General features: G+C 34.5%; 1 protein-coding gene across 2 annotated transcripts; it reads right to left on the bottom strand.

Moving 5' to 3' along the window:
* Positions 1 to 1,148: 1,148 nt before the first annotated feature.
* LOC128999119 (bestrophin-2-like) lies at positions 1,149 to 19,801 on the bottom strand. 2 transcript variants are annotated; one of them, XM_054425481.1, is made up of 2 exons: positions 19,715 to 19,801; positions 1,149 to 2,918 (listed from the first exon to the last, which is right to left on the bottom strand). In XM_054425481.1, exon 2 carries the CDS (start codon positions 2,785 to 2,787, stop codon positions 1,375 to 1,377), a length of 1,413 nt encoding a protein of 470 aa, XP_054281456.1. In that variant the 5' UTR covers positions 2,788 to 2,918; positions 19,715 to 19,801; the 3' UTR covers positions 1,149 to 1,374. The 2 variants fall into 2 exon arrangements, with proteins under 2 accessions (XP_054281456.1, XP_054281455.1); XM_054425480.1 differs by lacking the exon at positions 19,715 to 19,801 and adding an exon at positions 15,764 to 15,971.
* Between the last annotated feature and the right edge of the window lie 1,492 nt (positions 19,802 to 21,293).

The raw sequence follows: 21,293 nt of genomic DNA, 5'->3' as shown, positions 1-21,293 counted from the left end.
TTTAATTAGCCCTTTTTATTCTCATCTCAGAAGTATAATTGTATACAAACACAAATCCACACACAATAGACAATTGACAACTGTCCAAAAAAAAACTCAGTTTGTTAGGGGGAAAACAGTGACATTAAGCCCAAATCAAATGGTGTAATTGTCGAGTGATCTGAGTGAAACCCAGAAAGTGGGTGGTTAAAGTTTGTCATATAAAAGACACACCTCAATAACCTAACCTGTTAACGGTTTAACTTAGGACTCATGTTAACATCATATTTTTTCTTATACCTGTAAGCTATCCTTATCATTTGAATAAGTATTTAGTCACTCAAATTTGTTTGTGTGCTAAGCTATGGAACAAGGTAGCCTACTATTAACTGTTCTTCAATTCATATCATTACAGTTCAAATTCAAATTTTAACACAGATATTAGTTAGACTTGATTTAAAATCGGACCTTGTCACTAATAAAACCTGCTATAGTTCGGCCGCTTAGAAAACGACCTGCGCGCTAATGCTAAACCAATGCTGGAGGAGGTCGCTTTCTAAGCGGCCGAACTATAGTCTATTATAATTTCAATATTATTACGCTATGATGAATTCATTCAACTACCGGTAGAACTTCAATACTAGTAAGCTATGATGAATTCATTCAACTACCGGTAGAACTTCAATACTAGTAAGCTATGATGAATTCATTCAACTACCGGTAGAACTTCAATACAAGTAAGCTATGATGAATTCATTCAACTACCGGTAGAACATCAATACTAGTAAACTATGATGAATTCATTCAACTACTAGTAGAACTTCAATACTAGTAAGCTATGATGAATTCATTCAACTACCGGTAGAACTTCAATACTAGTAAGCTATGATAAGTTAAATTCATTCAACTACCAGTATAACTTCAATACTAGTACACTATGATGAATTAATTCAACTAACGGTACGTTCATTGTTAGTTTGAACCTTTTTTAGGAGTAAATGTCTACTTCAGTGTGAAAATTGGCTGAAGAGGACAAAGTCCTAAAACAGCCTCAGTCCAGTAGAGTTTCAGCTCACGGGACTGGAACATCATGAGAGAACGTGTTTGAAATCAATTGTTTAACTATGTTTCATCCTATTGAAGTCTGGGGAAGAAAAAACACTATTAAATAATTTGTTTATAAACATTCCTTATTTGACTTAAAATATAAAACAGTATTTACAACTTAGATATATTTTTACACAACTTAAAATTCAACATAAAATCAGTTCACAGTAAGTCATTCTTATATTCTTGTCAATATCTAAAACAAAATAGAGTTAAGTTAAATTATAATAGAATTAAAAGAGATGACTAATCCATGAAAGCACATTTAATACTTTCAATTGTTTTTATTTAATATTTCGTTGGCCTATGGAAATATTGTTTAGATGTACTGGGTCGCTGTAAGTCATTGGGAGATTTCGTTGCATCAGCACAATCATAAAGTTCTTCATCTTCTTCTTTTAACGGATTTCCGGATGAATAAAAACCTACATTTTCGTAAACATGAGTGAGATCAGAATCATTTTCGTCACAATTAAGCAAATCTTTCTGCGATCCATTTTTGTTTGAATTGATTTTACTCATAAGACTTCCTCTCCTAAAGTAATTGACGGCTGAATTTTTTCTTGATACGCTTGCCTTATTTTTCTGTCTTTTCGTATGTCTATGTTCTACACCATGTGAATTGAGATCTGTTTTCCGATCTCCCATTGAACCGACTGTGTAAGGTAATTCTTTAGGAACGATTTCATCCCAGTAAGCATCCTTTACTACTTCTGGTTCTTCCTCGTGCATTTCATCCACAATCATGTAAGCCGCTGTGAGATGACGATCAACAATAGCGTTCAGCTCAAAGTCATCGTCGTCCTCTCCAAATGGATTGAGCATAACAGTGGCAACTTTCATTAGTCCGACATATATTATGAAATTAGTCAAGGACGACATCGTAAACCCTCCAGCACCAGTGAGGCTGTCGCCAATAGTAATGGGTTGGTGGCATATAAGTGTGATGACCACATAACTCATCACCACCACGACCATCGTCTGAGTGTATACCAGAGGTATATTGACGAGATCATAACCTACCAAGGTACCTAGTTTATTCCGGTGAGCTGTCAGTTCAGTAATAAGGAGCTTCAAGCAATGATCTGAAGATATTTTGTTAATAGTTTTTGCATATGTTGCAACATTAGCTGCCCACACCAACGGAATCCAGTGACTTGCTGTTGCCTGAGTTTCCAGCTTATCAAAATGATTCCTCTCCTCCTCCAGAATGAGCCCTGCTTCTTGAACGTGGTGGATGGTCGGAAATCGTTTTCTGATACCGACACTGATATTTCTCATAGTAAGTACCAGTGAGAGAACTGCATATCTTACAATGGTTCTACGAATAATACGTGACTGGTCGTCTTTCCCAGGAATTGTAGCATTTGTGTAGATTGCCAGTGTATCAGCAGATGGCAGCAGCTGATATTGATGCCACCATTTAGTAGCAACATTCTCTACGAAGAATGACAAGACAAATGGAACTGGAAACGTGTACAGATTGTTGGCTAGGTAAAGTTTTACCCTCTGCAGCGACGTTTGAAGATACGGAGGAAGTGCGTAAGTATGGATCAAGTTTATGGCAACAAACAGAACAAGGTAGCAAAGCAAATCTTGCCAAATAAGTTTATACAGACTTCCTTTCCATCTCATCAATACTCTTGAAAAACTTACTACTTTTCCTCCATTTGCTACATCTGATGTGTAAGTGACGGTCATTGTTCAACATTTATGACGAGATTCTGAAAAGTAATCTGTATTTGTAGTATTTTTAGAATTCAATTTGAATGTGGATTCCAAATGTCTTCCCTTCTGCCACAAGTGGTGGAGTTTCTTTGTTTAGAGACTACCTGAAACAATAAACTATTGTCAACTAAATCATGCATGGTTATTGTAATCAAACTCATATAGACAAGTCATCTTTTGAAAATATAATAACAATTAAATTATATATTTTCATGTGGGCACTTTTCCATTCAGAGTGTGTGTTCTCTTCCACTAAGGTATGTGTTATTCTTCTTCAACAGGAGAACAGTACAGGTTACAGTAACATAGTTCAAAACTACCTGTTCTGCCAGTGCTGCTACAGTGTCTCTACAATTGTTATGGATCATGAAAAATGCTATAAGGAATGGCCTGATAAAGTTTGAAGTTTACTTACTATACATCTATATACCCTCTACTGAGTTTACTGATTATGTAAATAACAAGATACCATAATTAATCACTGCTCATGGACATGGTAGAGAACTTGTATGATTTATTTTAAGTCCCATGGTTTAAAACAGAACCATACAAATTCAAGGGTCCAATAAATTTTTGTATAAAAAAATTAGTCCTACTAAATTTGAATCATACATTTATGCATAGGTGACCAGGGCCTGATTAAGGGTCTAGTCGCCAGTAGGCTGACGTTTTTTCGCGCCCCTCTCCTCCCTACCGCTACCCCTCATCAAACTTTAAAAAATAGTAACTAATCGGTTGTTCAAGGAATGTAAAACTTTTTTATTTAAAATAATGTATTTATTTTACATTTTATTAAACATATGATTGTATTAAATCAAAAGTAGACCCAACCTAAAATATCAAAAAACCAAACAATAATATACGTAGGCCCCTACTTTCTAAAATAACTCTATTAATCACCAATGCCTAAAACAGTTTTATTAGGACCTTTAGATGGAATTACAGCATTTATCTGCAACAACTGTATCGTTAAATGTTTTTACAAATCAATTTTTACTATAAACTAGCTGTAACCCACGGGCTTCACCCCGTTTGACTTCATAAATAAAACTATTGATTGGATAAGTTAAGCTGAAATAAACAAATAAGTACAGCTGAGGTATTTTTAACATTAGGTATATGGAAAGTTCCCTTTAGAAAGGAATTACGACCTTAAAGGGCAATTTATGAAATAATGGATAGTTTTGCGCAATGTTTCTCGTGATGACGAACATTTTAAGTATATATGGTTTATGGGGGTGTGACTTGTAGTTTTCTCAAAAGTTCATGGGTACTTTGGGCTTTATATATGGATATAATGATTATGAAAATCTGCCGAACGCACCCTTCCCCGCCTCATTCCCTATCTGCACGAATCCTTTTTTTTGGAATCAAACATTTTCTACGCCCCCGGTCCCAACTTTAAGTCTTACCTGTCTGGCGCCCCCCTAAAAAACTTGGCTGACTGGCGCCCTAGGCTCCAGCCTAATTAGCCTAATGGGTAATCAGGCCCTGTAGGTGGCATAAGCTTTTTAGAGTATTTTAATTTAGAAGAGCTGGTGCTTACTAGGACCGTTACTATAGTATTAATTGCCGAAACTATTCAAAGTATCACCTTTGTACTTGTATGTATGAATAAAGATTATAAATATGAATTGTTTGGTGCCACAATTGCTTTTTTACATTAGTTTTTGGTTAGGTAAGCTACCAATATCGTTTTAATGACTGTGTCTAACTTTAACAGATGGCATTTTATTTATATAACTATTGTATTTTTTAAAAGTAAATGTTACTGAAATGTGTTAAAAACTGAGTGTTTAAAGCCATGTAAGCTTAGATACTATTCTTAATGAGAACTGAGATACATTTACCCATTACACAGTCAAATTTAAAAAAAAAATAAGAGCACCAATAATCAAACCAAACGAAGAAATCTGATGACTGTATTTCTACATCATCTTCAGTATAAAAATGTTTCACCATATTTAATTTTACTTACATAATATTTACCTATTTATTGTATTGTAACTGATATTTAGGGATTTAAAATAAAACAATTAATTATTAGGAATTTCCTCACATTAATGTAACATTTTTCTTGTTGTAATATAGCAATTTTGAATGTTCCAATCAATTAACAGCTGTTGAGAAAATTTGTTATTGTACTTGGAAGATGTAGTTTCCAGTGAAACCAATAACTATATACATTGTTGCAAAATGGTTTCTTTTTTTTTAAATGAACAGGGAATAATTTCAACAGTTTGCCATGCAAAATTCGATAAAAATCCAATTTGCTAATAAGACATTTTTCTAAGTAGATCTACAGAAAAATACTTCCAAAAACTAGGGTACACATTATTATTATTATTATTTTTATACTGAAATATTTTGAAGAATATGACTTCAAATAAAACATATTGTTCTGATAAATTAGATCGAATTTAGGTTACCTATTAAAAAATTAGTAATTGAAAATAAAATAAATAAATACTACTCCCACCACAGCAAACCTGCAACTGGGCAACTGCCTTCACATTTACTCTAGGTTTGCTGCAACGAGGAGGGTAAAAAGTGTTTTTTTGTAAAATGTTAATAGTTTAGTATAAAATAAATGCATTTTCCAAACCTAGTGATTAAAATATGCTCATAAACAAGAAAAAAAAACATCTTAGGTACTTATTCTCCGTAAGAATAACATAAGAGTTTTAAATTTACAATTTTTTAAAATTTTTTCCGTAACCATTAGGCGCATAATAACGCTTCAATATACTAAATTATTTGTTTTTTTTAAGATCTACAAAATTATTTGGAAAGAAATTGCTAGTTTTTTGTTTTAAGGGTCAAAAATAAGAAAAATCTATTTTTACCCAATAAAACCCCCCCTAAACCCCCGTTCCCATGGTCCGATCATGCTGGTTCGCGTGAATAAATGTATAAATAATAATAATAAGAATAAATTTGAATAAATGTAGGATTACACGTTTATACCAAATTTCATAACAATCGGATTATTTTTGCTTGCGTTATCGTGCTAACGGACACACACACATATATGAATTGGAACGGTGTTTTTGGCTTCTAGGGACCTCAAAACAAAAATGTAAATCGGCCCCTGGTCCAGGTCTTACCATGAGGTAATAGCTTATTCCCTATATGGGAAATTCGCTAATATTCCCTATATGGGAAATTCAACGAAAATAAACTATTAAAAATCAATTATGATGGCTTCAATTTAAATACAAAACTTTAAATGAAAAATCAAATCAACATGAAACCTCAGTAGATATTGAAAATATGTAAAATGTGTGGTCAGGACAGGATGGCCCTTACAAGGATGAACTGTAGACCTAGTGATAGTACTGATAACATTTTGTGACAGGTAAAGGGTGGGAATTCATAATCAGTCTCCACATTTACTGAGTCACCAATAAATTTCTTGGAATTTTGGTTTTAATGGTGATTTTCCCCATAAAATAACAGAAAAGTCTGATTTTTACAAAAACATCTAAAATAATTTTAATTAAAGTTAAGTATTTTATGTTTTTTTTTCTTAAAAAAAAATTACTATACAACCCTTAAATGCTGTGAAAATTATGGTTCAAATGTTATTGTAACTTTTGTAACTTTCCCCATTGAGCATCATAGTAACTCCCACGCTTACCCATGCCGGGGTAGCGGATTTTTTTCCCCCTGGAGTTTTACACCCTTGGCGAACGTGACGTCACAAACCAGGGGCTAAAATTCCGGCCGCGAACTTATGAGTTTCACGACATCAGTTCGATGGATTTAAGGCGGAACTAAATGTATATTTTCACGGTTGTGAATTTAATCAGAACACATCAAATTATAAAAACCCAGAGTGTACGGGCCGGAATTTTACCCCCGGACTTTTACCGCCTCATGAATTCAGCCCAAAATGTACAGCCCAGATTTTTACCCCCGTAATTTTACCCTCCGGAATTTTACTCCCTGGCCAGATATATAAATTAGTGAGAATGGTTAATTATCTTCATTCAGTTTTAATTTAAAAGTAAACATTTTATTATTAAGTAGCCTATCTTAATTTATTTGTAACATCAACTAATCCAACAGATTTTTAATTTTAATTTTGAGATTCGAGTATCAGGATTCGATCTTTGAAGCTAACTGTTGGTTAATATGACGTATAAACAAACATCAGAATTGGAAATTGATTCGAAGATTTCTTTAAGGATTTATTATACAACCGTGGTAAACAATGTTTTTAGTTTGTATTGTAACAATAACAAAATATGCCTTATTGTTTCTTTTCAAAGAAATGTTCACCCAATTATCATTTAAATAAGCCACTCAGTTTATTTTACATACTTATTAACCATCAGTTGGCCCCAAACGCAAATCCCGAACATCAAAATTAAACAGCTAATTTTGTTTACTTAGAAGAGATTACAAAATAAATAAATAAATATAGGCTACTTAATAATAAAATGTTTACAATTAAATAAAAACAGAGATAGGAAAATCAATCATTCTTAATAACTTCTATATCCAGCCAGGGGGTAAAATTCCGGGGGGTAAAAATCCGGAGGTAAAAATCCGGCCCGTACATCTTCAGTTGTATAAACGCTACTTATATGGACATGGAGTAAAATTCCGGTTTTATTGCTAATCTAATTAATCAAGCTCTGTGTATTTTAATTAGACTTCCAAATCCGCGGGGGTAAAATTCCGCTCGCGAACAAACTTTTCAGCGCTCAGGTTACTACGTTATAGTGACGTCAGCTTTGCCCAGGGGATAAAATTCCGGCGACCCCTCATGCCATGATAAGGGTTGTGACAAGCTAATGGGAGAAAGTATATTTTTCAGATTGCTGATGAAGTTTATTTAGGTACAGTAAAAATCAGGTTTACAAGTTAAGACTGGTCAATTCATTCAGCATTTGTAGAAGAGGAATTGCAAGTTGGAATTGGCGATTTTAAATTGATTTAGGGTATATATCTTTAATCTTTATACTTTGTAATAACAATTGTTTTGTAGCATATACATCCACAGTTACACGTGTTACAATAGGGACTGTCACAGACAGGCAGTAGGCCTACTTTTCATTGTACTGTAGTCCTATGTTTGTGGGGCTGCGTTGGGCTTTGTCAGACTAACACTTCTTTCAAAGGTTCACTAAACTGATTGGGAAATTTCCTGTCTGGTCTTCCACGTCATCAACTAACTATAGGCTCGCCCTACAGCCATCCTTGTCTAATGTACCACTCAGTCAGTCATTGTCATTCACTCAGTCACTTCTGTCAAATCCTACTGTAGTTTATTAAATAAAGATTCAGGATGAATTATGAACCATTTTTATGAGCCAAGTAAACAGTACAGTAACAAATTTAGAATTAATTGTAAAACGCATTATTTTATTTTATAAAATAACTACCGGTACCTAACAACTTGAGAGTTGTTAGGTACCGGTAGTTAGTAAAATCATAAACTAAAAACGAATAAATGGTCCTAATGGGTCAAAAAACAGGTGTATCGGTAACAAAACTACACAAGGCTCCCCTTTCTACAACACTCCTACACTCATATGTCTACCCCCAGCTACGTCGCCACCTCACTTGATGATGGTAATAATATTGGGATATTTTCAAAGTAGTTTACTGTTCGGTAGTAATAGTTATTACGTCACTAGTCCTGAAAATAAGTGTTTACCGGACGAGTGTGGTTGTTCCCGTGCGAGTTTAAGTCGAGTACGGGATTACCATACGAGTCCGGTAAACACATTTTGGACGAGTTACTTACAATAGTTTACGCCATACTATTAAATCTGTACAAATCCTTATGTATATATACCACCGACTAAAGGACTAAAAATCACTAGTCATAAGGTTATGTTTTTATTTATAACCACTCATTGCCACCCAAATACAGTATAATCAGCTGATTAGTGTCCGGTAAAACTCATTACAGTACAGTAGTACGTAAAGAAATCCCGTTTGATTAAGCTGGCGGCAAACAGCTGTTTTCTTGACTAAATCCTTGAGTGGGAAGTTCATCAAAATAGTGTAATATGACGTAAACAATTTTGTATTAGTTTAATTAATATACTATATGCAACAGTAAACTAATTTGCCGTTAACATTCTATTAGGGCAATATGGTTGAAAGTGGTTAAATCCAAGGGTGTAATTAAATGCAAATGCTTTGGGGGAAATCGGCAAAGCCAAATATTCGTCGTGAGACAACAGCATTGTTGTCGCTAATAATCGTGATTCGTGACGTAGGCTAGCAAAGTTGTGTTTCTCGCACTTTCTACACAATCCTAATATTCAGCTTTCAATTGTCAATGCTGATCAAGAAGTTATTTAATCCTACTATGTTCCCACTAAGTAAGTTTAGTGCCCTTTGGTGCTCTCTTGCTGCCCACTTAGCAGTAAGAGAGTAATACCAAATCAACAATATACTAATGCATACCCAACTTTAGGATCACAATGAGATACATATTTTCAAAACTCCAGCTGTTTTAATAGTTTTGGTTACTACTTTTATGGTATCTGCCAATGAATTAAGCATATAAAAATTATATTACATATAATGGAAGGCATTTTACTCATTAGAAGAATATCTGGAAGGTGCGTAAATTTAAACAATGTTATACTTAACCCATAAGTTTGTATTAATTATTTTATTTGTTCTGTATTATTGTATAATCTAGATACACTATTGTATAGTTTTAGACTTTATGACAAATCACCAGTCAAGAAAATTGATGCAATGTGATTGTGGTAAACGATAAAAATGAAACAGCAATCATATCAGCACATAGCTTAATATCAGGCAAAGGGTGATAAAAGCTTATCGCTTCAATTCAATTAGTTCTACTCATTAAGCAACGTAATTATCAAAAGAATGCGATTAAAACGTGGTCTTGTTTCAGGTTGAAATTATCCACTAACCTAGCATAGAACTGGTAACGGACGTAAGCCAAAACAACGCTTAAAAACATTGATCTATTTTCACTCTTGTCAAACTGATCTTTCAGTACTATAAAATTGCTGAATTCAATAAATTTTCTGATGGGGTACACATAATACCTTCAATAAAGCTACTTCTTAGTAAAATATTACTCGGAAGATTTTTAAGACTGGAATAGTTAATACATTCGCATGAATAAGTACAGTCAGGAAATACCTTTATTTCACGGTTAATTTATTGGGTCTACATGTTAAAATATAAACATACAAAACGCAATCTTTTAAATAAACAAAATTTCTAAAGCGCGAAATAGCTATAGCACGTATAACAGATGTTGAATAAATAAGTATAGTATTACGTAATATGCCAGACCTAAAATTTCCATTGGCATGACTTAACTACGAAACGCGACCGATACCATATTTTGCATATATTATATACAAATATGAGAACGTAATAAACCATTAATTAATTGCGTAGGTCCTGTTTTCTCACATGTGCGAACAAGGTGACAAGTCCAACTAGACTTTTTGCCAGAAAAATCGCTTACTCGGGTTCTTAATATTAAGGATAAAGTAACGAATATTGATTTCAGCCCGACTTTCCAACTTAAAAAAAAACACTTAATTTGCTATAAAAGTTAGTGGTGTGATTTACTTACAACTATAAATAGGCTTAAGATCACATTTCATATCGTCTACCGTTCACGAAAACAATCATCCAGCAGAATATAACAGACGGTTTCAAATGCTTTATTTAGTTGGCCATTGGAGTGAAAAACTACTTCTTTCCACTGCACGCAATTTTGATTTACAAAGGTACAAGGCATGCCCTAGAGAAAATCAATCATCTATTTTGTACCACTGATCCAACCATCCAGACACGAGGGTACGTCCATTCTTATTTACTTAGTGCCTTGGTACTTAGCACGTTGTGGTTGTAAAATTTCACTATGCATTTCAAAACGTAGTCTAAACAAAGTCCTAAGGTAAATAAATATATGCATGCACGTCAAAAATATTCTAGCCAAAGATGTGGGATACAAGCAGTTAAATATTTAGTTTCCGTGATTTGCTATCGCAGGGCACATCCTCCGTCAAATTTGGTCACGTATTCAAGGTCAAATGTGTCAACATATACTTGTTAGCTGTTAAGTCCATAAATGTATATATTAATGTAATGATGTAGACCGTAATCAAGAGGGACACACCTGTACCAACACGTCGCATCGTGATTGTGTGGTGAACTTGGAACGATGATGAGCTCATTTCGGTTGTGATCTTTAGAAAGGTAACAATGTATAGGAGGAGATTAGTGGTGAACTCTTTATATTAGCGTATTGCACCAGAGAAAAATATTGCATTGTGGCAACAATGGATTTCAACAATCAACGACAACCTCACTGCAACATAACGGTGATTTTGCCGAGAAAGACTAGTGCTGAGCTTGATTTGTTCGTGTGGTGAACCTCAACATTTCAACACAAACATGCTGCATTGTGACAACAATGGATTTCAACAAACAACCGACAACCTCACTGCAACATGACGGTGATTTTGCCGAGAAAGACTAGTGCTGAGCTTGATTTGTTCGTGTGGTGAACCTCAACATTTCAACACAAACATGCTGCATTGTGACAACAATGGATTTCAACAAACAACCGACAACCTCACTGCAACATGACGGTGATTTTGCCGAGAAAGACTAGTGCTGAGCTTGATTTGTTCGTGTGGTGAACCTCAACATTTCAACACAAACATGCTGCATTGTGACAACAATGGATTTCAACAAACAACCGACAACCTCACTGCAACATGACGGTGATTTTGCCGAGAAAGACTAGTGCTGAGCTTGATTTGTTCGTGTGGTGAACCTCAACATTTCAACACAAACATGCTGCATTGTGACAACAATGGATTTCAACAAACAACCGACAACCTCACTGCAACATAACGGTGATTTTGCTGAGAAGGACTAGTGATGAGCTTGATTTGTTCGTGTGGTGAACCTCAACATTTCAACACAAACATGTTGCATTGTGACAACAATGGATTTCAACAAACAACCGACAACCTCACTGCAACATGACGGTGATTTTGCTGAGAAGGACTAGTGATGAGCTTGATTTGTTCGTGTGGTGAACCTTACTTCAACGTAAATTTCTTCTATTCTGAAAACAATGGGTGAAGTGAATAAAAACTAGTACATACTACGTAGTTCGTACTACGTAGTTCTAGCACTTGCTCAAATCTATGTGAATAAGAATGAGCTAGAACTAGGAAGTAAGTACTAGGGGTTCCCTAAATGATGTAGTACGTACTACCCCCTAGTACGTACTCATAATCAAGGCACAACTGGCGTGCGGCGATAATCTGTTTGCCATTCCTGTATGCACCTGCATTTTTCTCAGTCGTGTTGATCAAATATGCCTAGTATTTGGTTAACTGCGCTTGACGACAATTTTGATGGCGTTGACTAGGTATTGCAAGGGGGTGATAGGGCATTAATATTGATTAGTGAGCTGTGATAAAAACATTTCTATAACTTTGAGAAATCTAAAACTCCGGGCGTGGTAAGGGGGAAAACAGTGTCTTGAAAATGTTAGATGATACAAAAAAATTCTAGGTAAGGATTTTAAAAGATAATATGAAAAATGCGATGAAGAAAAAATGGATAGGAATGTTAAGGGGAATAAACCGACTAAGCTTAGAGAAGGAATTGAGAGTTGATAAGGGGAAATGAGAAGGAAAAAAAACTTGTTGGTAAACAAATCAACAATATCACTCTAAAATAACAGTAATTGCTTACAGTTAACAATATTTCTTTTTTCAAGGTACGTTTTCCTGGTATGGACTTGTATAAACATCGCCATCTTCACAAACGACCAAACTGAAGCATGCCCATGAGCGTACTCCATAAAAATGAAGTAACTACTATGCGGACCGGTTTTTATTCACCGAAAAAGCCTAGTAGATACTACGTTCCCTAAATGACGAAGTATTTACTAGGAGTAGTACGAACTAGCATTTTTATTCACCTGCAAGATATAGTTTGTACTAGGGGCTAGTATGAACTAGCATGTTTATTCACCGAAAACCGAGTAAATACTCCAAAAAGAAGTAAATACTACCAAATACTACCTTTTATTCACCTCACCCAATAGACTGCAACAATCTCATTGTCTTCCCGAAACAAAAGCGCATTGCTATTGTCTCTAAAGGAGAACCATTTAGTTGACAATTACAGATTTGTCGATGTAGTGCAGCGAAAGGACAGTTTTCAATACACAACACATGCGTTGCGTGGCTTGAGAAGTTCTCTTACCCTTAGCAAAAAATTAATCAGCTGGAGTCTGGGACATGAGCTATGGTTTTTTTCTTACGTTAAATTTTTCCTCTGATTTTGCTGACGAAAATAGTCCCGATTGATGTAAATATTGTTACTTTATATTATATGTTTATTTTTTAATATCGTGTAGCATGTACTTTTCACTAAAATAACATCCACATTACTATCCTTTATCAAAATTAACACAAATTTCTGAATTCCACTTAATTATTGTGTTAAATGTGTTGCTTCTAAATAACTGTAACAGATGTTTGTATACAACACCAAATTAAGACGTAAATAATTTTACAAGCTAACTCGAAATAGGCCTACAGCTTTTTATTCACTTAGCAAACAATGGTGCACCATGACTAAAAATATTGTTCATCACATTACTTAAAGTGTCTTTGCTCACTTTCCAACCTCGGCTTTGCCTCGTCATTAAACTTGAAGATCACTTTAGTGGTGAAATCTTCAATTTGAGAGGACATTTTGTAAATCAAGGGGATAATACGGAACATATTACTGTGTTGTAGGAGGTATAAAAGCCACCCTACAATTGCTCTGCAGTCTCACATAGAGTGTGTACTAGATGTAAAAAATTGACATTTGATTGCAATACAAATAACGCGATATACGATAAATTTACTTATGAAATAGGGATGAAATTTATAAGTCTATTTAACTTATATGTTCAAACATTAAACTTGAACAAATGTGAACATGTTTATAATCCAAAACACAACATGTTTGTATAAGTAGCAGTTTGGTAAGTAAACAATGTATTTATGTCATCTAGTTCACTAATCCGCACACGCCTAATATTGCTTAATCGACTAAAAACCAACTGCCTAGCCTCCATGGTACTATTGGCCTAATTTGCTGTTAACTATGTCTACTTCAGCACATCAATTATTATATTAAGTTTTAAGTCAATCCTCATAGATTACTTTGCTCGAAGTTCATTTTTTGAAGGTTTATTGTGGTCACTTAATGTCCAGTTTAGGTTGTGTTTTGTGTATTGTTAGTTGTGTGTTAATTAAGTTTTTTCACCTGAGGATGGGATCAAATTTAAGATCCTGGACGTTGTGTATTTTATTTTACCAATGTGATGGAAGATGCCTACAATAAACCTTAAAGTACTTTTAAATTTGTACATATTGTATTCAGCATTGAATTACAGTGTAACAAACATAATGTCTATAGGTTACTCCATTGATTGGTTGTATTCCTGAAGAAATTAACAGGAATATTTCAGAATCACACACAACAGCAAACATAGATATTTTTAAGAGATACATAAAGTTAACGATTTACAAAATCTTAAGTGCCAGAGATACATTTATACCTATAAAATGCAAAGCCCTCACTGACTGACTGAGTCACTCACTATATAATTCTCTTACTTCTTATTTACCTAGAAGACTGAAATTTGGTACACTGATTCTAAGTAGTTATTATTCTGATCGGACTTTCGGGCTTCACCCCAGTGGCTCTGGAGTTTCCTATGTTTACCTTATGATTTTTCATATTTAACAGCTGTTCTTAACAGGAATCTTAACAGATTTTTTAATTAAACAAGTTGGTTCTATGATGTCCAATGGCATTATAAGGTTACAAAGGTTTACCAACAGGGTGCACTACTATTATTTTTTTTTTTTTAATTTATGATAACAGCTAATTTGAACAAAGCAGCAACAAAAAGCTGTGATACACAATGAGAACTGGCAAATCCTAAATTTTTGTGGTATTGTGCAAATATGGTAATTTTATTTTTAAGTCCATAATTCAATATGTTATTGACTTTTTTCCAAATTTTTATAAAAAAGTAGTGTTTGTTTCCGCCAAAAATAATGTCTTGGAAAACGAGTAGCATTAATAATTTTAATGCAATACTGATAAAGTCAATGACTTGGATGGAAGGAACTAATATTGTTTGGAGTATCTCAATAACGTGAAAAACTACTTGACCAATTGAGCTAATTTTTTCCATGAATAGAGCACAGGCTTAATGGAGATAGTAATCTTTTATTTCAATACTCTCCTAGGGCTCTGCCCTAACAGCTTATTAACTTCAATGTTGTTCTTCGAAGTATCCATGAAAAGCCACTCGAAATGCCACCAAACCCGGTACGGCAATAAATAGTTTTATTGGTTTTATATAGCTAGTATATTTATAAAAATGCAACTTGAAATTAACACAAGCGTTTGTTCATTATTCAGTCCAAATACTCTAAAAGAAGTGCAGAAGTTTTTTTGTGAGCTAATGCAAAATAATATGTGATTATCCTGACTTTGAAAGTAGGATTCACTTTGACTTTGAAGTTAGTATTCGTGATGTGAATCATACGTTTTAGTGGCCTAAATAGTTTTAGTGGTTAAATAGTAGTGGGATCGATGAGCTGCATCTTCGGACATATTATTTTGGGGAATTTATTTAGGTTCCTTAATTGTAGTTTTATTTTTACATTGCCAAATTAGGCAAATCACTAACAACAAGAATATTTATAAAATAAAACCATATTTCTGAATTCGTGCTAACCATATAATATTATTTCCGAAAAATTTAATTTCCCGATTTGGTTTAACTCGTTTACAGTATCATCAGTGCATTAGACAAATACTATGACAATTCAGAATTGATATTAATGTAAGTGTGAATCTAGAGACTATGACAGCAAATGCAACTAACCCTTGATGAGATGGTTTCGAGGTTCGTTCACGTTCGACGGTCTATCGTTACAAGTTCGCTTCGCTACGCTCGGCACTACACCACTTCCACAAGCTGACTGATGTTGAGTGTTGACCCCCTCTCCGCTAGCAGCAGACTCCTAGGCCCCTCGCCATCGCCTGCCTACCGTTAGCGTCAGTGTCAGTGTCAATATCCCGGCCAAGACCTTGCCAATGAAAGGCTGGCTACCAGTCCAGCCCCTCACGTTGTTGGTCCTCCACTGATAAGATCTTTGGAATGGATAACCTGTGTTCTGAAGGCTGATAATCTATCCATGTCAAATCCCTTATCAGTGAACCTTGAGTAAAAGATATACACAATTTATCCGCAAGAGTGTGCGCAAAATCCTATTGTGATATTGAGACAAGTTTTCCAGACTTTTACAATCCCGTTTGCATCAGAACAGAAATTTTAGTTTTTAATTTTGTTGTAAGCCCAGCGCCCCGCTATAAAGACATGACTTTTTATTGTCAGAATAATATGCACATTTTCTTACATAAACAATAAATATGCTATGAAATGTTTTTGTAGTTGTACCGTCAACCCTATCACATCTCGGGCGATTGGTTTGAAAGCATTATAGTTTAGTTTTTTTCGCATTATGTACTTTATTTATTCTTGGCAGTTGTTTTTAATGTAGTCAGACCGAGAGATTGTACCGCTTATCTATAATAGTGGTTCTTCCGATCGTTGTATGTACAAATCCTTATCTTCCCAGAATAATTGTATGCATATGCAATATAGTCTAATTTAATGTTTCAAGATTGCTTCAAAGCCACTCACAAAATTATTTGGAAAAGTCAATTATAAAAAAACTTGTGAATAATGTATGAATAGTTGAGAAGGATGCTGCAAAAGGTTAAGGTGGTCGTGTATAAATACTATAAACTGTTATACAACATTAGGCGATACGTATGTGTAAAGATGTACTTGTTGATTCACACAAGTTTCTACAAGCTAGAGTATGCAGACGGAATAACAACACGTCACTAGCTAAAACTCTGTGGTTTTATAATAACACAGCGGAATAATAACTGTTATTTGTCTGTGGCAAAGATTGGACCGGGCAATTTTATTCGGATTCGCGAAATTCCAATCATGTTCATTAGAGTTCCACCTGTTTTCCTCCTACCACATGCGTCACTAAAGACGTATTCTTAGACACCCTTTTAACATTGCTGCGGCCTCCATTTAATGCCTCTCATTATATTTATTTTTGTAGACCACATCGAAGGATATCATTCTTCACTAATATATATTAAATTGCAGCATTACGTCTCGTAAATATTTTCCTCGACGAAACAACTTTAGAGTTATAAGCTCTGTGGTGCCGTATATTTATCATAGTGTACAAAAACAGCTGTCGTCAATATTTTCATTTTATCTGTTGAGTATTCGTCGATATTAATTTGTAATTAAATTTAACTAGTTTGTGGCAGTTTCTGACACTTATATTTCTTGCAGGTGCATCCTGATCAAGATCATCTAGCTTAGCGCATGGGAAAACTTTAATGGCGTTTAATGGGGAAACTTTAGCGACATTTAAATTGCACCTCTCAATATTAAAATATAATTGCAACTACAACATAGCACATAGTATATGCTACAACAGCCATAAAAGCAAATACAACCAATCCTTCCCCAATTCCCCAATCGGAACAGAATAAAACCAAGCCTTGGTCCTACTTGAGAATTCTAATATAATAATATAAAACTATAACAACAAGAACGTTTATATCGTTGTTCTCATTGATGGCCGGTCCAATATGATTTGGCAACTCCGGACTGCAGCCTTTGTCGTATGTTTATTATTCTCTATACAAAACCATCTCGTCCTCGTTCCTTTTTATGAGTACTGTTGACTGTCTATGGCCCAAGAGTCTCAAAGTTACATTGACGCTATAATCTTCAAAACAAAAATCGTACATTTATGACTTTGCACATTAAACAAAAAACATTCAAAGACCATTAGACGATTATTATTCCCACCTTCATATCCTAGCTGGAACTCTTGACTCTTGCCCGGAACTGTTTTACACATTACTTCAGGCTAGTCGTAGTGGGTCGTGGCATTATCCGTTAGATAATATCCGTTGTTGATTAGCAGGATTTGAACCTGGAGCCTCGGGGACCGAAGCCCCGCGCTCTACCTCTAGACCAGCTCACTTCCTCAAGGCCATCATTAGATGAGCCACAATGGTTATGGGGTACTGAGGGAAAACCGGACTCCTTTAAACAGTGTAGCTTTATGTAATTCTAACAAATCTCTTTTTGTTTATTTATGGTATTTTCTAGATGTTATTCTTGGCATTTCCTTTTAGCGAATTTCCCATATAGGGAATAAGCTATTACCGTAGTACTCATGGTAAGACCTGGACGTGGGACCGATTTTTTTTTCGTTTTGAGGTCCCTAGAGGCCAAAAACACCATCCGTTCAAATTCATATATATATATATATATATGTGTGTGTGTGTGTGTGTGTGTCCGTCAGCACGATAACTCGAGAAAAAATGATCCGATTTTGATGAAATTTGGTACAAACGTGTAAACCTACGTTTATTCGAACGAGTTCGTGATCCAGCATGATCGGACCATGGGAACAGGTGTTTACGGGGGGTTTTATGGGGTAAAAATAGGTTTTTCCCATTTTTGACCCAAAAAACGTAAAATTTAGCAATTTATTTCCAAACCATTTTGTAGAGCTTAAAAAAACAAATAATTTAGTATATTGAAGCGTTATTATGCGCCTAATGGTTACGGAGAAAATTCAAAAAAATTGTTAATTTAAAATTCCCATGTTATTCTTATGGAGAAGAAGTAAACTGTTGTAGTTTGCTTGTTTATGAACATATTTTGATCAAATTTGGAAAATGTTTTAATTTCTTACTAACTATTACCATTTTACACAAAAAAAATACAGCTTTACCCTCCCTGATGCAGCAAACCTAAGTACTTGTTAAACTAATTCTATTTAATCAGGAATAAATGTTATATTTTTAAGTAGACATTTCAGTGTAAATCCAATCAGTCAAATGGAAATTCGCTTAGTCTGCAGGTTTGCTGCGGCGGGGGTATTTTAATCATTCTATAGTGGTGCATTTCTTTGAAAGCTTAACTCCAGTGAGTGTAACAAGGTAAGTGGAAGTTCGAGTGTGTATACGAGTAGACAAAAACTATTACTTTTAGATTGTTTGGTTCAGTGTTGGTTCGTTGTAGATTATATACGTGTTGTGAAATTTCACAAAAACAGGCTAATGAATGATATATACTTGTATACTGTACTTCGGGTTTCCTCTCATTAGTTCAGCTTGGGCTCCTAGTGACTTCAGCGAACTAATGGGAATTCGGCCCTTTCTAGTCTAATTAAAATTAATACGAAGGACGATGTGGAAGGAATACAACAATGAAAAGTCCAAGAAAACGAAGGACCACAACGGTAAGTTTAAAATTATTCACCTAAATGTGATATATAAAGTATTTTCCCATTGAAAACTGAAGTTCGTCAAGTTAATTTTAATGATAGTGCTAAGTACCTGGTTAATATGTTGCATTTTATTATGAAATATGTTATATGTTAAAACATAAGTGGATTGAAAGTTAATTATAACATACTCTTAAAATATCTTAAACACATTTTTGAGTCAGATTTTACATCTGAGAGTTATCGCATAAAAACGCAGTTTAGATGTTGTGGTCAAACCCCTATTCATAGTACAGCTTTCTTCTATCCATTCTCATTTATTTCGAAATATCTTTAAAACTATTCTCAAGATTTTCTACGCAAAGAAGAAAACTGAGTGAGTTAATAAAGGGCTGAAACTAAAAAAGGAATTGAAGCCATTCATTTACAATTCAACCTGTGTAATGATTTGAGCAAGGATATCACGCAAAGAACGAATAAAACTAACTCACTAAGTCAGTAGAGTGGAAGAGTGGCAATTCATAAAGTACAACGTAGCAACGCACGCACATACAAAAGTTCATCTCACTGAATATCTGTTTATCGGAAAATACATTAAGAGATTGATACCATTGTTGAAGTAAATGAGTTGTGGCAATTTTAAGGTTAAATTGTCTGGAACACAACTTGACACGGATACCGACGAGTATGATGAGAAATTGCCTTTCTAATAACTTTGATATATACTTTATTGAATTATATTGCGATTTGCCTTGACAGCTGTGATTTAATTATACACAATAAATAATGTATTATGGTGTTTCTTCACAGCTTTTATTTCACTGATTTACACCATAGACAAAAGTAATTAAAATATAGACCGTCAACCGTGCTGCGGTTACCATAGGTTCTGGCGCACACCGCTGAGAGCGCCATGTAGTTACGGCGTACGCGCTACGTAACTACACGGCACTCTCAGCTGTGTGCGCCAGAACCTATGGTAACCATGGTAACCGCAGCACGGCTGACAGTCTATATTTTAATTCTTTTTGTCTATGCTTACACCTTATTGGTCTGTTTTGTTAAAAGTTAATAAGAATGCAAAATAAGTGTGCAAAAATTTTTACTTGAAACATAAATAAAATTAGTTATCTCCTAATACTTATATCATGAGATAGTTGTTTTAATTCTTACTTTATATTACCTATCGACTGATGGAGTTTTGTACTTGGAATGGACACGATTGTTCGCCTTCTGAGGCTTTTGCAGATTGTTGAAAATTATGATTTGTGAAACTTATTGTGTGTACTTCACAGCTTCACGGTCGTAAACATCACGTCCAGAAGTTGACATCACGGGATTTGAATTTTCGGAGACCAAGAGATGTTTTTCTATTATTTTCTTCAAATCAAATTACACATATAGGCCTAATGCGTTATTACGATATTTTATATATTTAATTTTAGCTTATGTTTGGTTGGCGACTCCTTTCGTGTATACATTCATTGAGCCGAGTTCTTATTTAGTTAATAAGTTAGTTCTAAAGTCAAACACAATGAGAGCACATTTTGAAACTTTTGCTCGATTGCACTAAATTAACGCCTTTATTTTATGCTATTAATCTTTTCCCACTTAAGGACGAATATGTTTTATATTCTCTTCTAGACTCTTATAAAGGTTCGTCCTGAATTTCTCGATCATTTGTGGATCTTAGTCTTTCAATTATCCAAAGTCTTCTTAGGTTGCACAATAGCATTCAAGAAATATAACGAAAATTTTAAGTTTCTAATTCCCCTTCAGGGAGCCCAAGCAACAAACAAACCTAAAGAAATTAGTTGCTCTGTCTTTATTAAGGAAAACAGAATTTACTTGTATTGTCAAGCCTGTAAACTCAAGTATCACCCAGTAATATTCACAGTCACAGTATTCAAACCCTTTTGGTGTCACATTGCATTTTTCATTTTCCTTTATTTCTTTCTTTAGTTAAAACCTTTTATGTTTAAAAAGTCCAGCTACTGTTTGGTTCGGCTGGTTATTATTCTTTGCAATTCTTCGATTCTTTCACCACCACAGGCAAAGAAGGTCCGGTTC

This window comes from Macrosteles quadrilineatus, unplaced genomic scaffold, assembly GCF_028750875.1.
Source record: "Macrosteles quadrilineatus isolate MER2022 unplaced genomic scaffold, UCM_ALF_1.0 Scaffold_7__1_contigs__length_78375512, whole genome shotgun sequence".
NCBI lineage: Eukaryota > Metazoa > Arthropoda > Insecta > Hemiptera > Cicadellidae > Macrosteles > Macrosteles quadrilineatus.
This window is presented reverse-complemented; position numbering and strand designations above follow the sequence as displayed.